Source organism: Anolis sagrei, chromosome 4 (genome assembly GCF_037176765.1).
Source record: "Anolis sagrei isolate rAnoSag1 chromosome 4, rAnoSag1.mat, whole genome shotgun sequence".
In the NCBI taxonomy this organism is placed as follows: Eukaryota; Metazoa; Chordata; class Lepidosauria; order Squamata; family Dactyloidae; genus Anolis; species Anolis sagrei.
In genome coordinates, this window is record NC_090024.1 from 44683459 (window position 1) to 44696918 (window position 13460).

At 36.7% G+C, this 13460-nt stretch overlaps 1 protein-coding gene across 1 annotated transcript in view; it reads right to left on the reverse strand.

Annotated features, from left to right (window-relative positions):
* C4H8orf34 (chromosome 4 C8orf34 homolog) overlaps window positions 1-13460 on the reverse strand; it is a 114971-nt gene that overhangs the window by 31503 nt on the left and 70008 nt on the right. The window contains exons 8-9 of the mRNA XM_060775440.2: window positions 12222-12357; window positions 433-518 (exon numbers count right to left, since the gene is read on the reverse strand). Of these exons, the coding sequence (XP_060631423.2) occupies window positions 433-518; window positions 12222-12357 (222 nt within the window). The remainder of the gene's footprint in view (window positions 1-432; window positions 519-12221; window positions 12358-13460) is intronic.

A 13460-nucleotide genomic window follows, 5' to 3' on the forward strand; every position in this document is an offset into this window, starting at 1 on the left:
CATGGGAGAGGCATTTTGTGCTAACCAAGTTATGCATCGTTATCCAAAAAGCAGAGACAAGCACTTTAATTCTGCCAAACCGCAGCATTGTGCTGGTATCTTCAAAAGTCAATTCTACATCAGCGTTTTCCACACTGTGTTAAGTGCAATCTCAACAAGGAATGCAGTGTGAGCAGAAATAAAAGTCAAGAGATGGAACTTGAACTTATATAATAGGGAAAGATCCCAATTAACTATTTTGTTATTGTTGCCACACTACTATAAACTGATAAATGAGATATGAGTGTACAATATAACAATTCATGAGAACCACTAATCTGTAGAATTAAACAAAATTAATTGTGGCGATCTCAGAATGTATCCTACCAACATGTATTGATAAATTCATTGTGATTCTTCCCTGTGAGATAATACTGCTTCCCCAAAACTTACCAACAGATTCTGATACATCTTGCTCAGGGGTCTGAGAAGAAACAGACACATCCTCTGCTCTTTCTGCCAAATTATCTCCTTGAAGTCTAGAAAATTAAAATACAACTAATTAAACTGAATAGAATTGTCTTCGGTATGCAAATGAACAAACTGAGATTTGTACTGCAACCCATGAAGTTTTTTGTACCTGTGCTCGATTTTAGTCTCAATAAAAAATGTCAAATAATCTTAGACATGTATCATTTGTCATGAAGCCTCTTCAGAAGCAAGACTTTTGAAAATGCCAAAGATGGGCTTTCATATTCACTTCCATCCTGTGTTATGTGCATTTGGTAGAAAATGGGTAGGGGGAGCCTCCACAGTGACAGCAGTGCTACTAATGTAGAAAGCATTTCTGTAGGTTGCTACCTGTAAATCTATTACAAATTATACAATAAGGTAGGATTGGCTTTCCCAATACTTATTGGCTTTCCAGTGTATATTACGGATTTTGCCAAACTCTACTTCATTGTAAGAAAGCTCACTTGCTTATGTCTCATTTCACAGCAGGACTAGAAAACGTATAGCTTTCTGGCTGTTGCCGAACTGCAACTCCCATCAACCTTTATCATTGGCTGTGCTTCATGAGGTTTATGGAAGCTGGGATTCAGTATCATTGAGGTGATGAGAGACTTCACAAACTAATTAAAAAGAATAAGCATGCTAATAGTTTCTGATTGCTTGGGAAAATGTTATGAAGAATAGAGGATTGGATTACATTACCGGCTGCTTTTCTATGTGCAAAAATAGCACATGTGTAGGTCATATGGGGAAAATAAAACAGCCGTAGAACAGAATTTTTATTCATGACTCTGAAAAAAAACTGTTTACAGCCCTGAAAGATCCACAGACAGCACTTTCCAGGTGTAGTAATAATTACGGTGCACAAAGTGATAGCAAACCCGTCACTTTTTTGTTTACAGTAAATTGAGAAGTATGAAAATATTTTGGCATCATGTCTTTCCTGAAAGAGTTATGTTTGCTATAAATGTATCAGATAATTATGAATGAAAATGCAGACTTCGACAGAGGTGTGATGTCTTGCTGACATGCTGAAAAATATCCAAACTCATAGATGGCATTCCCTCTGCAATGTCCAACTGCTGGTAGTAATTGCAGTAATGTAAAAAGCAAATGATTGATCAAAGGCAAATATCTTGCTTTATAATATTCATTACATGAACTGGAAGGGAACATAACTGGCAAGTATGCATAATTTGCAATTGTAGTTTTTGATTTGCTACAAAATCTTCCACTGGTCATGCAGGAAGGGATTCAGTGAGTCCATTAAGCACAAGTGAAAATCATGCAACCTTTCATGAGTCCTCTAATCCTCTAACACTAGACAGTAACAGCACTGATTCTACTTTTACCATTCAGGCAACACCCTATAGTATCTTGTGATTTTTGTTCTGTTTAGAGACAGCATTTAGAATTCTCAGCCAAAGAGCTCCAGTGCCCCAACAGACTATAAACCCAATGATTTCAAAGGATAAAGCCATGCAACTTCAAGTGGAATCATATTACTATAATCATGTCATGTGGAGGAAATAGAAACAAATGCAAAATTCTACATTTAACCCACAAAATCTGGATGGGATATACTTGCCTGACAATACTACATGTGAAAAGGACTTTGGGATTACAGTTTAAACATGATCCAGGAGTGTGATGCTACACCAAAGAAGGCAAAACTATCTTAGTTTGCATTAATAGAAACATAGTCTCCGAGTCAAGACATTATAATATTTTCATTATATTATGCACTGGTCAGATCTCATCTAGAAAACTGGGGTCCCCAGTGCTGAAATGGGTTAAACCCTTATGCTGCCAGGACTGCTGATTGAAAGGTCAGCGGTTCAAATCTGGGGAGCGGGGTGAGCTCCAGCTTCTCATGTGGAGATATGAGAGAAGCCTCGCACACGATGGAAAAAATCCAGGAATCCCCTGGGCGGTGTCCTTGCAGATGGCCAATTCTCACACCAGAAGCAACTTGCAATTTCTCAAATCGCTCCTGTCATGAAAAAAAATCTAGAAAACTGTGTTACATTCTAGGCATTTAATTTTAAGGCTATAGATAAGTTGGAACATATTTAAAATTGCATTCCATTATATTCTAGGTTGAAGCAGCTGGGGGTGTTCACCTTAATGAAGAAAAGACTCAGAAGGTGACATGACTGCACTTTTTAAATACTTCAAGGACTGTCTGAGAGAAAAGACTGCAAGTTTGTTCTCTTCCTCCACAGGGTCGAACCAGAACAAATAGTTGGAGGAGGACAGGTCTCAATTGAATACTTGAAGGAACATCTGAACAGCAGGAGTGATTCAGTAATGGAACCAATTGCTTAGAGAGGTGATAGGGTCTCCTTCTCTGAACATCTTCAAAAACAGGCTGAACAGCTACCTGCTAGAAATGCTTTAGCTAAGATCCTGCACTAGGCAGGGGGTTGGACTCAATGACATGGGGCCTGTTACAATGCTATGATTCTATGTCCAGGGTTAGGTATTGATGCCTTTCCCTCGTGCTGAAGACTTTCACTGTGTTAATGCTTTCCCAAAATCTAAGAGCAGCTTTTTTGGAGGGCAAAGCAAGTTAAGGTACAGGAAAGTCAAATGAACCAAGAAAAAGGATTTATTTCTTAGTTTTGGCTTCTCCCTTTCCCCCAAGGAAACCCCATTTATTCCTCTTTGTATGTGCATCAAGCAGGGGTAGAGCTGACTAGGTGGTAGCAGTGAAACCACACCTTTCTATCTCTCTAAACAACATGGGAAACACTGAGGGAAACAGAGCAGAGAGATGGTGCTAAGGAGAGGCAGCAGGGCTTGTATTTGTTTCACTGGTCCCAATTCTACCTTAAGCCCTGTAAGTTTTCCTCTGAGTGGTAAAATTGCATAAATAGTGGGGCAACACTACAGGCATTCTGCTTGTTTCCTTGGCCTACATATACAGTAGTTTACTTGGAAAACCAGCTGCTGCAGTGAGCTGTCCATGGTCCTTATCACCTGCAGCCTATTCGGGCATGTGTGTAATAACAACAACATATAAAGAAATGCCCCAGGAAAGCCAGGACTACAGCCAAATGCAAGAACCATGTTCTGTAATGTAATCCTGGATACCCCGATTGAGAAAATATTATTTTTCACACTACACTGCAATTTTAAAATATTCAATTTTCATTAGCTCTCTTTTAAAAATTTGAACGTATCAATTTAGGGATCACTCTTATATTGTGCTGAAATCAGACTGCTACCAGTAGAATATTTAGGCCTCCATGTTAGCTTAATATGATTAACTTTAACTTAATTAGAATTAAGTTAAATAGTTTCAGATTTAACATAAGAGATCTATGGAATGCTAAAAGGCTTATTCAGCCTAACTAATTACACTTCTCCAAACTTTGGTACTATGCTAGCAATCACTGAACAAACATAAAAAAGAGCTACGCTGCTATCACTAGGTCTTTCTTTTCTTAAGATTGCAAAGTAAGTCTACATTTTCCTTCCTGCTCAGAATAAGTACTGCAATAATTAGAAGACACATTGGGAAGCTTCAAAAAGAAGTACACTGGGGACTAATGAAGAAAGAATTTGCATGAGCAGGGGCAATCACCTTCCACCTGCTCTCCCTACACAAACAGATGAACATGCAGTGTTGGGATAATCAAAGGCCATAACTTGTTTATTGGTTACAATGGAACAGCATTGGCAGTCATCCATAGGTTCTGGATCAGGAATCAGGACAACCTCTCTACTGACCAATTCAAGCAAACAATGGTAGGAGTTGCAGGCAGTTTTCCTATCAGTTCTGTCCTGGGACACTAGTACTGTTACAGCCCTAATAAGCCATCTGGGTGCTCCCTTCCTTTCAATAAGGGGGGGAACCCAAACTGAATCCAGGGCCCATGCCAAATGCCCCCAAGTTGTGATGAAAGAACATGACTGTGAAATAAGAATAACACAAAGGCAGGCTAAATAACTATAGGACAGGAGGGAGAGTGCAGCTCATAGGCCTTGGTCGGAGGGCCAGCACATCTCTCTTGCATCTGCCGGATTGGATTGAGATGGACGCGAGAGTTGCCAATCAGGACACATGTCAGAGTCTGGCTCTGATTGGCTAGGCACCCAAGTGGTGTCAAAGCAAACAAAGCACAAGGAGCTCCTGGGAAGGAGAAGCCCCAGGGGAACATGGTGGGTGGGTGAGTGCCTGCCATGCAGTGTCCCTCCCTGTAAACCGGGCACAGCATTTAATTCTGCATTATGATTACAGCAAGAACTACTGGTAAAGAACTTTCTAAAGGCAGGACAATGTTGTGGATATAATGGACTATTGTTTAATTTTATATAATAATGAATGGAATAGGAAAAACTATTTGCTGGAGTTTGTAAGATATCATCTGTCATTTATTTCTTTTGATGCGGATTTTGTCTACTCATTGCCTGGAGAAATTAGGAAAGTCCCTACACTAGAAACCTTTAAAAAGAACCTTAAAACCTGGCTTTTCCACTGTGCCTTTAGTGAGTAGGTACACAATCTCACATTATTGCTTAGCCTCAACGTTTTGTCATTGGAGTATACGTCCCCCTCCTCATGGGAAAGCTTGATTCCACAACCCTCTCTATAATGAGCCCTTCTTCACAATAACCTGCTTCTCTTTTATCTCACCTGAGTTTTTAATTAGTTTTCTTTTAATCATTACATGTAACCCGCCCATTGTCATTGTGTTTGTGCTTATCGTAATTTTATATTGTTATGTATTCACATCTTTTATGTAATTATAATGTTGTTGTTTATTGTTCGCATTTTCGGTTTGCGTTTTTGGTTTTACTCTGTTGTAATTTGTTGTTTGGGCTTGGCCTCATGTAAGCCGCTCCAAGTCCCCAATAGGGAGATGGTGTATAAATAAAGTTTATTATTATATTTTTATTACTCTTACACAGCAAAATGAAGCACAGTTTTGTTTGTCCTTGCTTTGATTGTGAATTTTTTACTAGTTGTGGCTTTTCATGTACCATCCACGATCACCACAGAGTGATAACTGCTTTATTCACTTAATAAAATGCTATGTTAAAAGTGCCTATAATATACAGTATCTGAAAACAGTGTTCATGTAAAATTAAAACCGTAAACCAATGCCTAAAAATATTAATTTCCCTTCTTAGTTATACTTTAAGAAGCTTCCAATTTGCCGAATCCCATTTTGTTATGCAATGCTGACAAATATGGCACGTCTAATGTACTTTTTTCTTTCAAAACTATTATTTTTATTCAAGTATATCTAATATATGTTCATATAGTGCAGAGCACTCCAAAGAAAATATTTTATGAATGGGTCCAATACCGATAAACTCAGCATAGTAGTTCTGGAACTCAAATAAAGCTTTTTCTATCTAGCAACGTAGCACAATCAGAACTTGGTCAAGTCTAGGGGGGTGGGTTGGATTACAGAATACAACTTATTAAGCTTCCTATGGGTCTTTGGTAATGGCAGGATACAAAGTTTGTTTTCTCCAATCTCTGGGCATAGCTACTATGTTGTCCTTCCTTCTTGGACTTGAATTGCATATATCTTCTCTAAATAGAAAATAGGATCTACTAATACTGTACTGTGTATTTATTCTGCTAGCCCTCAAGATACATTAATATAAATAGAAAAAATGAGCCCAAATAAATAAATAAATAAATAACCGGCCACACTATCTTGTGAGTGTAGTGATAAAGATGCATATGGATGAGCAGATTTACAATCCAAGTACCATATCCACAGGGGCCAGTATAATGTAGTGATTTGAATGTTGGACTAGGGTTCTGGGAGACCTGGGTTCAAATCTCCACTTGGCCATGCTAAACCATTGGGTGCCTTGGGCAAGATGGATTTTGGGAACATATATCATGCCACTTGTTAGAAGGTTCATTTTTATTTTGGGCACTTTATTTTTAAACTGAATTCACTATGAAATTCTCATATTTTATAATACATTAACTGTAATCTTTGCATAGTGGACAAAACTAAGTAAAAAGATCATTTGGATAACTAGCCTTTTCTCTGAAGATAAAGCCCACACTGAGTCAGATACAGGCCAGCATTTTGTTCACCTAATGTCCAATCTGTAATGGGAAGTTGTTTTTCTACTCTTTGAAAGTTGAGTAATTTTTCTGTATTCCACCTCAAAATGTCTAACAAATGTTTTGTATAAATCTCATTGTCTCATGAGTGCTGTGTTTTGGGGTAGGAAGGGCAAGCTGTAATTTTGAGTGACTACCAGCATAGCTAGTAGTGAGGACTGCAATTTTCAGAAGATAATATGATAAACTACTTGCTGTAGAAGTTTGAACTTTTTTGTTCCAAAAGTAAAAGCTGGAAGGCACCTTTTGAAAGTATATCATTCTTTCAGCCCTTCCCCACAAAGTTTACTGAAGAAATACATTAAATCTAAGTCTACCAATATACTATTCAGTCATTATAATATACAACATAGAAGGTTATAGAACAGTAGCATGGCAAGGTCTTTTTTGTGTTATTGTATTTTCCAGATTAATAGGGTCAAACTGTGAAACCTACTGTTGAAAACTGAAGCAGCACTGTTTCCACCTGTGTAAACATGCCTCATCTCAAACCGTGTCTCATTTCCTCTCTTCTACACTCTTTATTGAAAACTTAAATTATTCAAAAATGCCTTATTCTTACTTTCATTATATGAATAAGGTCAGACTATTCCCAAGATAGTAAGGTCAATTGTGTACTTATCTGTGCAAATTAATGGTTTTACTAGCCATATTCAAAACCTTAATTGAAAACGTTGTTTCCTATCCTATATTAGATAATCTATACTAATTCCTTGCTAGCTACGCAAGTATATTGTGCACTGGAAGACTGAGAAATAACCTTTTCTGTGTGCTTTTTGCATTTTCAACACCTGTGAATGTAGATAACTTATGCATTTAAATAGGCACACAATGCACCTATTTCCCAAAAGCACAAAAGTGGAAATAACATTTTCCCAGAATCACAGAATCTGTGATGAGACATAATTATCTATTGCTTTTATAATATGAGGATTATGCTGTTCTGCAGCTATTACCCACTACTTGCTTAAAGCCAATATCTCATATTGCAAAAGGTAATTTCCTGGAATTGTGCACAATTTATTCCATATATTACTAAATCCAAACCTGAGATCTCATCATGGTCTGAATTCTGACCACGACATCTACAAGGTTTTTCCCCTATATCTGTTTTTTTTTATTCACATTTACTCAGTGGAAAATTCTGGAAGGCACCGTTTACCTTGTCTGTTGTAGACAGGTTCACATAACTACAGTAGGGCTGACTAGAGTAATTTAAGCTTTACTGCACTGTTGCTGTTGCAACTGGATACTGAAAATCTATGTTTCTCCAACCCATTCTAACCCTCTTTCCAATGCAAACACTGTAAAAACACCTTCAGTTAAACAGCAGACAAGGAGGGAAAAATGGCTGGGTGAGTGTAGAAAGACTTTGTAAAAAGGAGCTTCTATGTCATAGGCTTTCTTAAGTGAAGTAGTATATCTACATTAAAATTTATATTTTTTGGTTTAAAGCAAAATTCTGTTATTTTACATGACACTGATCACAGCTAAAACCCACACTTTTATATCATGCCACAACGTCAATAGATTGTAACTTTGTATCAAGTCATTTGAAACTACAACCCAAATACAGGTAGTTATTATTAAACTGCTACTTCATCACACTAGAGAATGAATCCACTTTAAATCTGGTTTCTGCCTCCTGCAGAATTCTGGGGTTTGTAGTTTAGTGAGGCTGTAAAAGGCTCCTCCCTAAACTACAAACCCCAGAATTCTACAGGAGGCAGAAACCGGATTTTAAGTGGATTCATTCTCTACTGTGATGAGGACTCTAATCTACTGAGACTGGGACCTACTGTAAAATCATAGTGCCACCAAATAATAAACATTGAAGAGAAAAATAGGTATACAGTACTGTTGGAGTTTTTTTCTTTATCTATAATTACATTTGTCAAATCAAACAGAAAGTGTTTGCAGACATTTGTCATTTAAAGTAAGAAAACAACATTAAGTCAAACCCAGCAGGGACATCTAATTTTAAAATACATTCAAGTAGTAGAGGCAGAATTAAGACTTCAGTTTTCCCTTCTTTCCCTTACACAGAGAGCACTTCTTTGTGAGAGGCTCTATAACTCCTTACAACAGGCAATGTTTTGATTATCACATCACGTGTTGTTCCTGGATTTACTCAGTGGGAAAATGTGGTCAGCTTGGGAAATTCTATGCCCTATGAGATTTTGGTTAAGCTGCAACATAAATCTCCTGTCTTATGTTGTTTGTTTCCCATGACAAAGCTAGGATTTTGGAAATAATGAGACTTAGCCATTTCCTTCAAAAGAGAAAATTCACAGGGAGTTAACCATGAAATTGATTTAGCAGCATGGGATTCAAAATGGTCGCAGTTCTTTTTATTGTACACATTTTTCATTAAATACAACTGAAACCAAAGGGAGTCAAACTCTGTGTGTAACTTTTGCTTTTTGGAGCAGCTTTATAATTTTCCTTCACCATATTTTCTTAGAAATGTGCTCGCTAAAGTTCAACGGGACTCATTTCCATTATGTGCACTCAAGACATGCATAAAAATCTGTTTATTCAGAAGTACATCTTATGTAATTCAATTGGACATTTTTAACACAGGAGGTTTCCTTCCTTCACACCATAATCCAGTCAACTCATGACCTTCTCCATATTTCTTTTCACCAGGAGGCTTTCAATAAAGGAACTGTATTGCTCTCAAAATGTAATCAGTAAAGTTAATGGTAGAGAGTTGAAGGAACTGAAATCTGTTGACATATGAAGAAGCCAAGTGTGCTTCAATTCTGTAAAATTTATGAAGCATATATGTATTTTTATGAAACTAAGTTATAAGCAACAGTAATTACAGATATATTGAAAAAGTACAGTAGCAAAGATAGGAAAGAAGATATGCCAGTTATCATAAGAATTTTCTGAAGAATGGATATAAAATGGGCCTTTGATATCTATTGAGATTTGGTTGCAAGACCCCCAGCCCCATGGATACCAAAATCCATGCATGCTCAAGTCCCATAATATACAACAGCATATTAATATTGTGTCCCTTATTCAAAATGATAAATGATAAAATCAAGGTAACTTCAGGAAATAAAATATAACTAATCAAACTCTGCTGACTTATCCAAAATCGTATCAAAATCCATAATTTGGTTCCAAAATTTGACCTCAATTTTTACATGAGGTTGTACTCATGACTTCTGCCTTCCTGTTTTAATTATCTTTGTACTATAGCACATTTTCCTTCAATACCTCTGATGCATCAGTTTTCTGTACTTCAGAAGCTTCCCCATCCCCATTTCATGCACTGCAAGCAGACAAATTGTAATTTACTCAGAATTTATGTGCTACAGCCAAGAGACAGACAAATTCCCCTTTAAAAATATAGATCTCCTTGTCACTCATAAACAATAACATTATGTCATGTATTTGGATCCTTGTGTAAACAATGATTAGCACATTGTTCCTTCTGACTTTCTCAAAGACTGAGAGTGCAGTCTTTCAGTGCAATTATAAGCTGCATAAGTAGCAGCCCTGATATTTATGGATTGTAAAACCAAAGCTTAATTTGTATAGTAAGGTATAGTATACAGGCAAGGTATAGTAAACAGGCAAGGCAGATATTTTTAAAAATGACAGCACCACACTACAACTTTACAAGCAAGTTCATAGATCATTTCTCGAAGTCTTATTCAAGTAACATTCCCCAAATAAGGAGCCTTTAGGAAGTAGCATCTTGAAAACAAAAAGAATGATCATGATATATAAAAGCAAATGGAGGTTGGCCAAATTTTGTTTCCGTACAACCAAGGATTGCTTTCCATTGCAATTAAACTCTGGGACATTGCTGCATGCAACAAAAGTAACTGACTTGGCTAGAGCTACCACTTGAATTTTTTTTTCAAAACTGAGCATTCACTTTAAAAAATATCAGAAGTCATGCAGTTATTGTTGCCTTCTTGGGTGATTTAGCTGTTTTACTTTTTGGTCCTTGTGGTTTAGATGGAAAAAATAACCACCATCTGCCAAAACCAGAAATATTTCATATTGATTAGATCCTTTCCAAAGGGATGGGATTATGAGGTGTTATAAGGCAACTGTATGAACCCATGCAGTCAAATCTTCATTTATACAGGTGCATTTTTGAAGTCATACATACCCTTGATCATCTTTGAAAAGCCACAAACATACAGGTAACTAATCAAATTCAGATGCAAAAATATCTTCAAACTGCGACAGAAAATTTATATGTACTTGTAACAATTGTTTATACAGTTAGTGTGAAGAGGTGTTATGTGCAAAATGTAACTTCAGAAGTCCTATTCCAATCCCACATCAGGTCAACTGGAAGATAGCCAAAAAAGTGGAATAAGAGCAGGAAAGCTATGGTATCCAAAGATCTATTAACCTCTGTTCAGCTAAAGACGGTCTTTATGAAATTGCTATTTCATAACAGTTGAGATTTTATTTGAAATAGAATGTATTTGGATGCAGTGATGCAGGATTTAAACTCTGGTGCAAATCCCTGTTTAGCCATGTAAACCTGCTAGTACACCTCAGGTAAGTCACGGTCTCTCAGATTTAGAGGAAGGCAGTGGCAAATTTCCTCTGAATAATTTTTGCCCAGAAAACCCTATGATATGATCCATAAATCAGGCTGAATTTACACAAGGGATATATCTCAGCTCAACTGAGCATTATCTTGTCCCATTTGAACACTTAAATAATACTCACCCATTTAAATGTGAAGACAAATTGGTCCTGAAAGCCACAAAGTCTCCCTCCCTGAAGTCAGTTTGGTACAATGGGGCAATCCAAGAGTGTCCAGGTGTTCATAATTTCAGGTTATTTTAGATCACGTGACTACAGCTACTGCATTTTTTTCTTTCTGTCATGCATAAACCTGCCAAACAACATCCTGTTTCCTCCCAATCTTACCACCTACTTTGCACGTTCATTGAATGGTTAGTCCATTTGATCCCACCCTGCCATGAGCCTTATTGTCCCCTCTCTCTGATTCCAGTTGTTGGAAAGGTTTAGACTATGTGAGTATATTCTCTCTCATTTGATCTGCTTAAACCACAGCCTGATCCATCCTCAATCACCCCCCTATGATTGCACTCCAATCCTAACTGGTGGCAGAAAACAGAGATGTAAAATGTAATTTTCTACTAAAACTGTTGAGTAATCAGTTTTTCTAAATTTCACTAAACCCTAACAGAAGTGTTTTCATGGAGAATAGTCATGTATTTTGCAACATCAGGACCAACTTCAGTATAGATTTTTTTCCATCATGCATAAAGGGCCTTAGAGTCAACCAAAGGCATGTAAAAACAAAAAAGGACAGCTTTGGCTCTCAATCAAATCATAAGTATTTCTCAAAAATGGCCACTGCTGTTGTGACTTTTCTAATCTGAACCCTGTCGGTGGTCCTCATCAGAACAGAACCAATGAAGCATAACAATACATATATATATATATATAAATCCCACTGATCTAATAAAACCAGAATCTGAATTTCTTAAATTACTAAATTTTCAAGGAAATTGGGAAACATAGTACTCTATCCAATTTTGGGACAAGAGTGCATACTATGGATTTGAAATATTAGAAGAAATATGAAAACGACTGGCTATTTTTCCTTTACCTGGCACATCTTGCACAGATGTTCAATGTGACCTTGGCTTGTGGTTCAGCTGTATGTGTACCTCGAGTTTGATTAAATTTGCTTCCAGAAGAAATAACAGCGGTTACTCCTTCCATTCTTAAATCATCAAGGTCCTCTATAAATTAAAAAAGAAAAGCAAATGAAGAATTAAACAAATACTGAGCAAACAACAGCTTCTTAACTATTTGAGATTTTTCCATGGTAAAACAGAGACTGGGAAAACAAGCACATTGACTCCTATAAACAAACAAAGTCATATTTAATATGCAAATTATATACACACATGCATATATACACAAGACTTCATCTCAATATATACTTAAAATATTTAACATATGTGAAATAAACAAACGGATATGTATAAAATGAGAGGTTTGAGTACAATACGGACATCTCATACGGAGGTTACATAAACTATCCAACAGGGAGGAAAATTATTTATTCAACCCCAAATTGTTAACTGACATGAAGCCAGCTTCAATTCATGGTCACTATTGGCTGTCTATGACAAAACTCTTCTGTAACACATTTCAAAATTCAGTTTTCATTGCCCAGCTTTCACAACCAGACACAGAAATTGGAAACACAGTAATATGGATGATCTTAACTTTGGCATTCAATGACATATCTTTCTACTGAGCATTTTCTCGGGTTTCAACACCAAAAAAGATATTGAGCCTGCTTCTCAAAATCTTTTTTGGTGTTGAAACCTGAGAATACAATCACCTGTGATACAATCACAATGTTGATTGACAAAGTAAAGGTATAGGCAAACAATTGTTTTGGTATCTCCATCACAAACTTTACAGCCAAATATGTAATACTAGTCATCTCCTGCCACGCATTGCTGTGGCCCAGTCTGTGTATATGTACATGGCTTATTGGCCTATGCATTTTGACTAACCCTGTATTTTGTGTGTGTATATATGTATATATGTGTGTATATATGTAAATATGTTGTTTTGTGCATGCATTTAATGTATTTTTTTTATTTTTTTTGCTTTTAAAGTCTCTTTCGCTGTGTTTTTAGTGCTTTAAGAGTGATTGTCACTCATTGGCCTGGTAGATGTATTGTGTCCAAATTTGGTGTCAATTCGCCCAGTGGTTTTTGTGTTGTGTTAATCCCACAAATGAACATTACATTTTTATTTATATAGATGTGGTCATTTTTTTCTTGTGATATTCAACTATAACCGTTTTTTCTGGAATTCTGCTGAT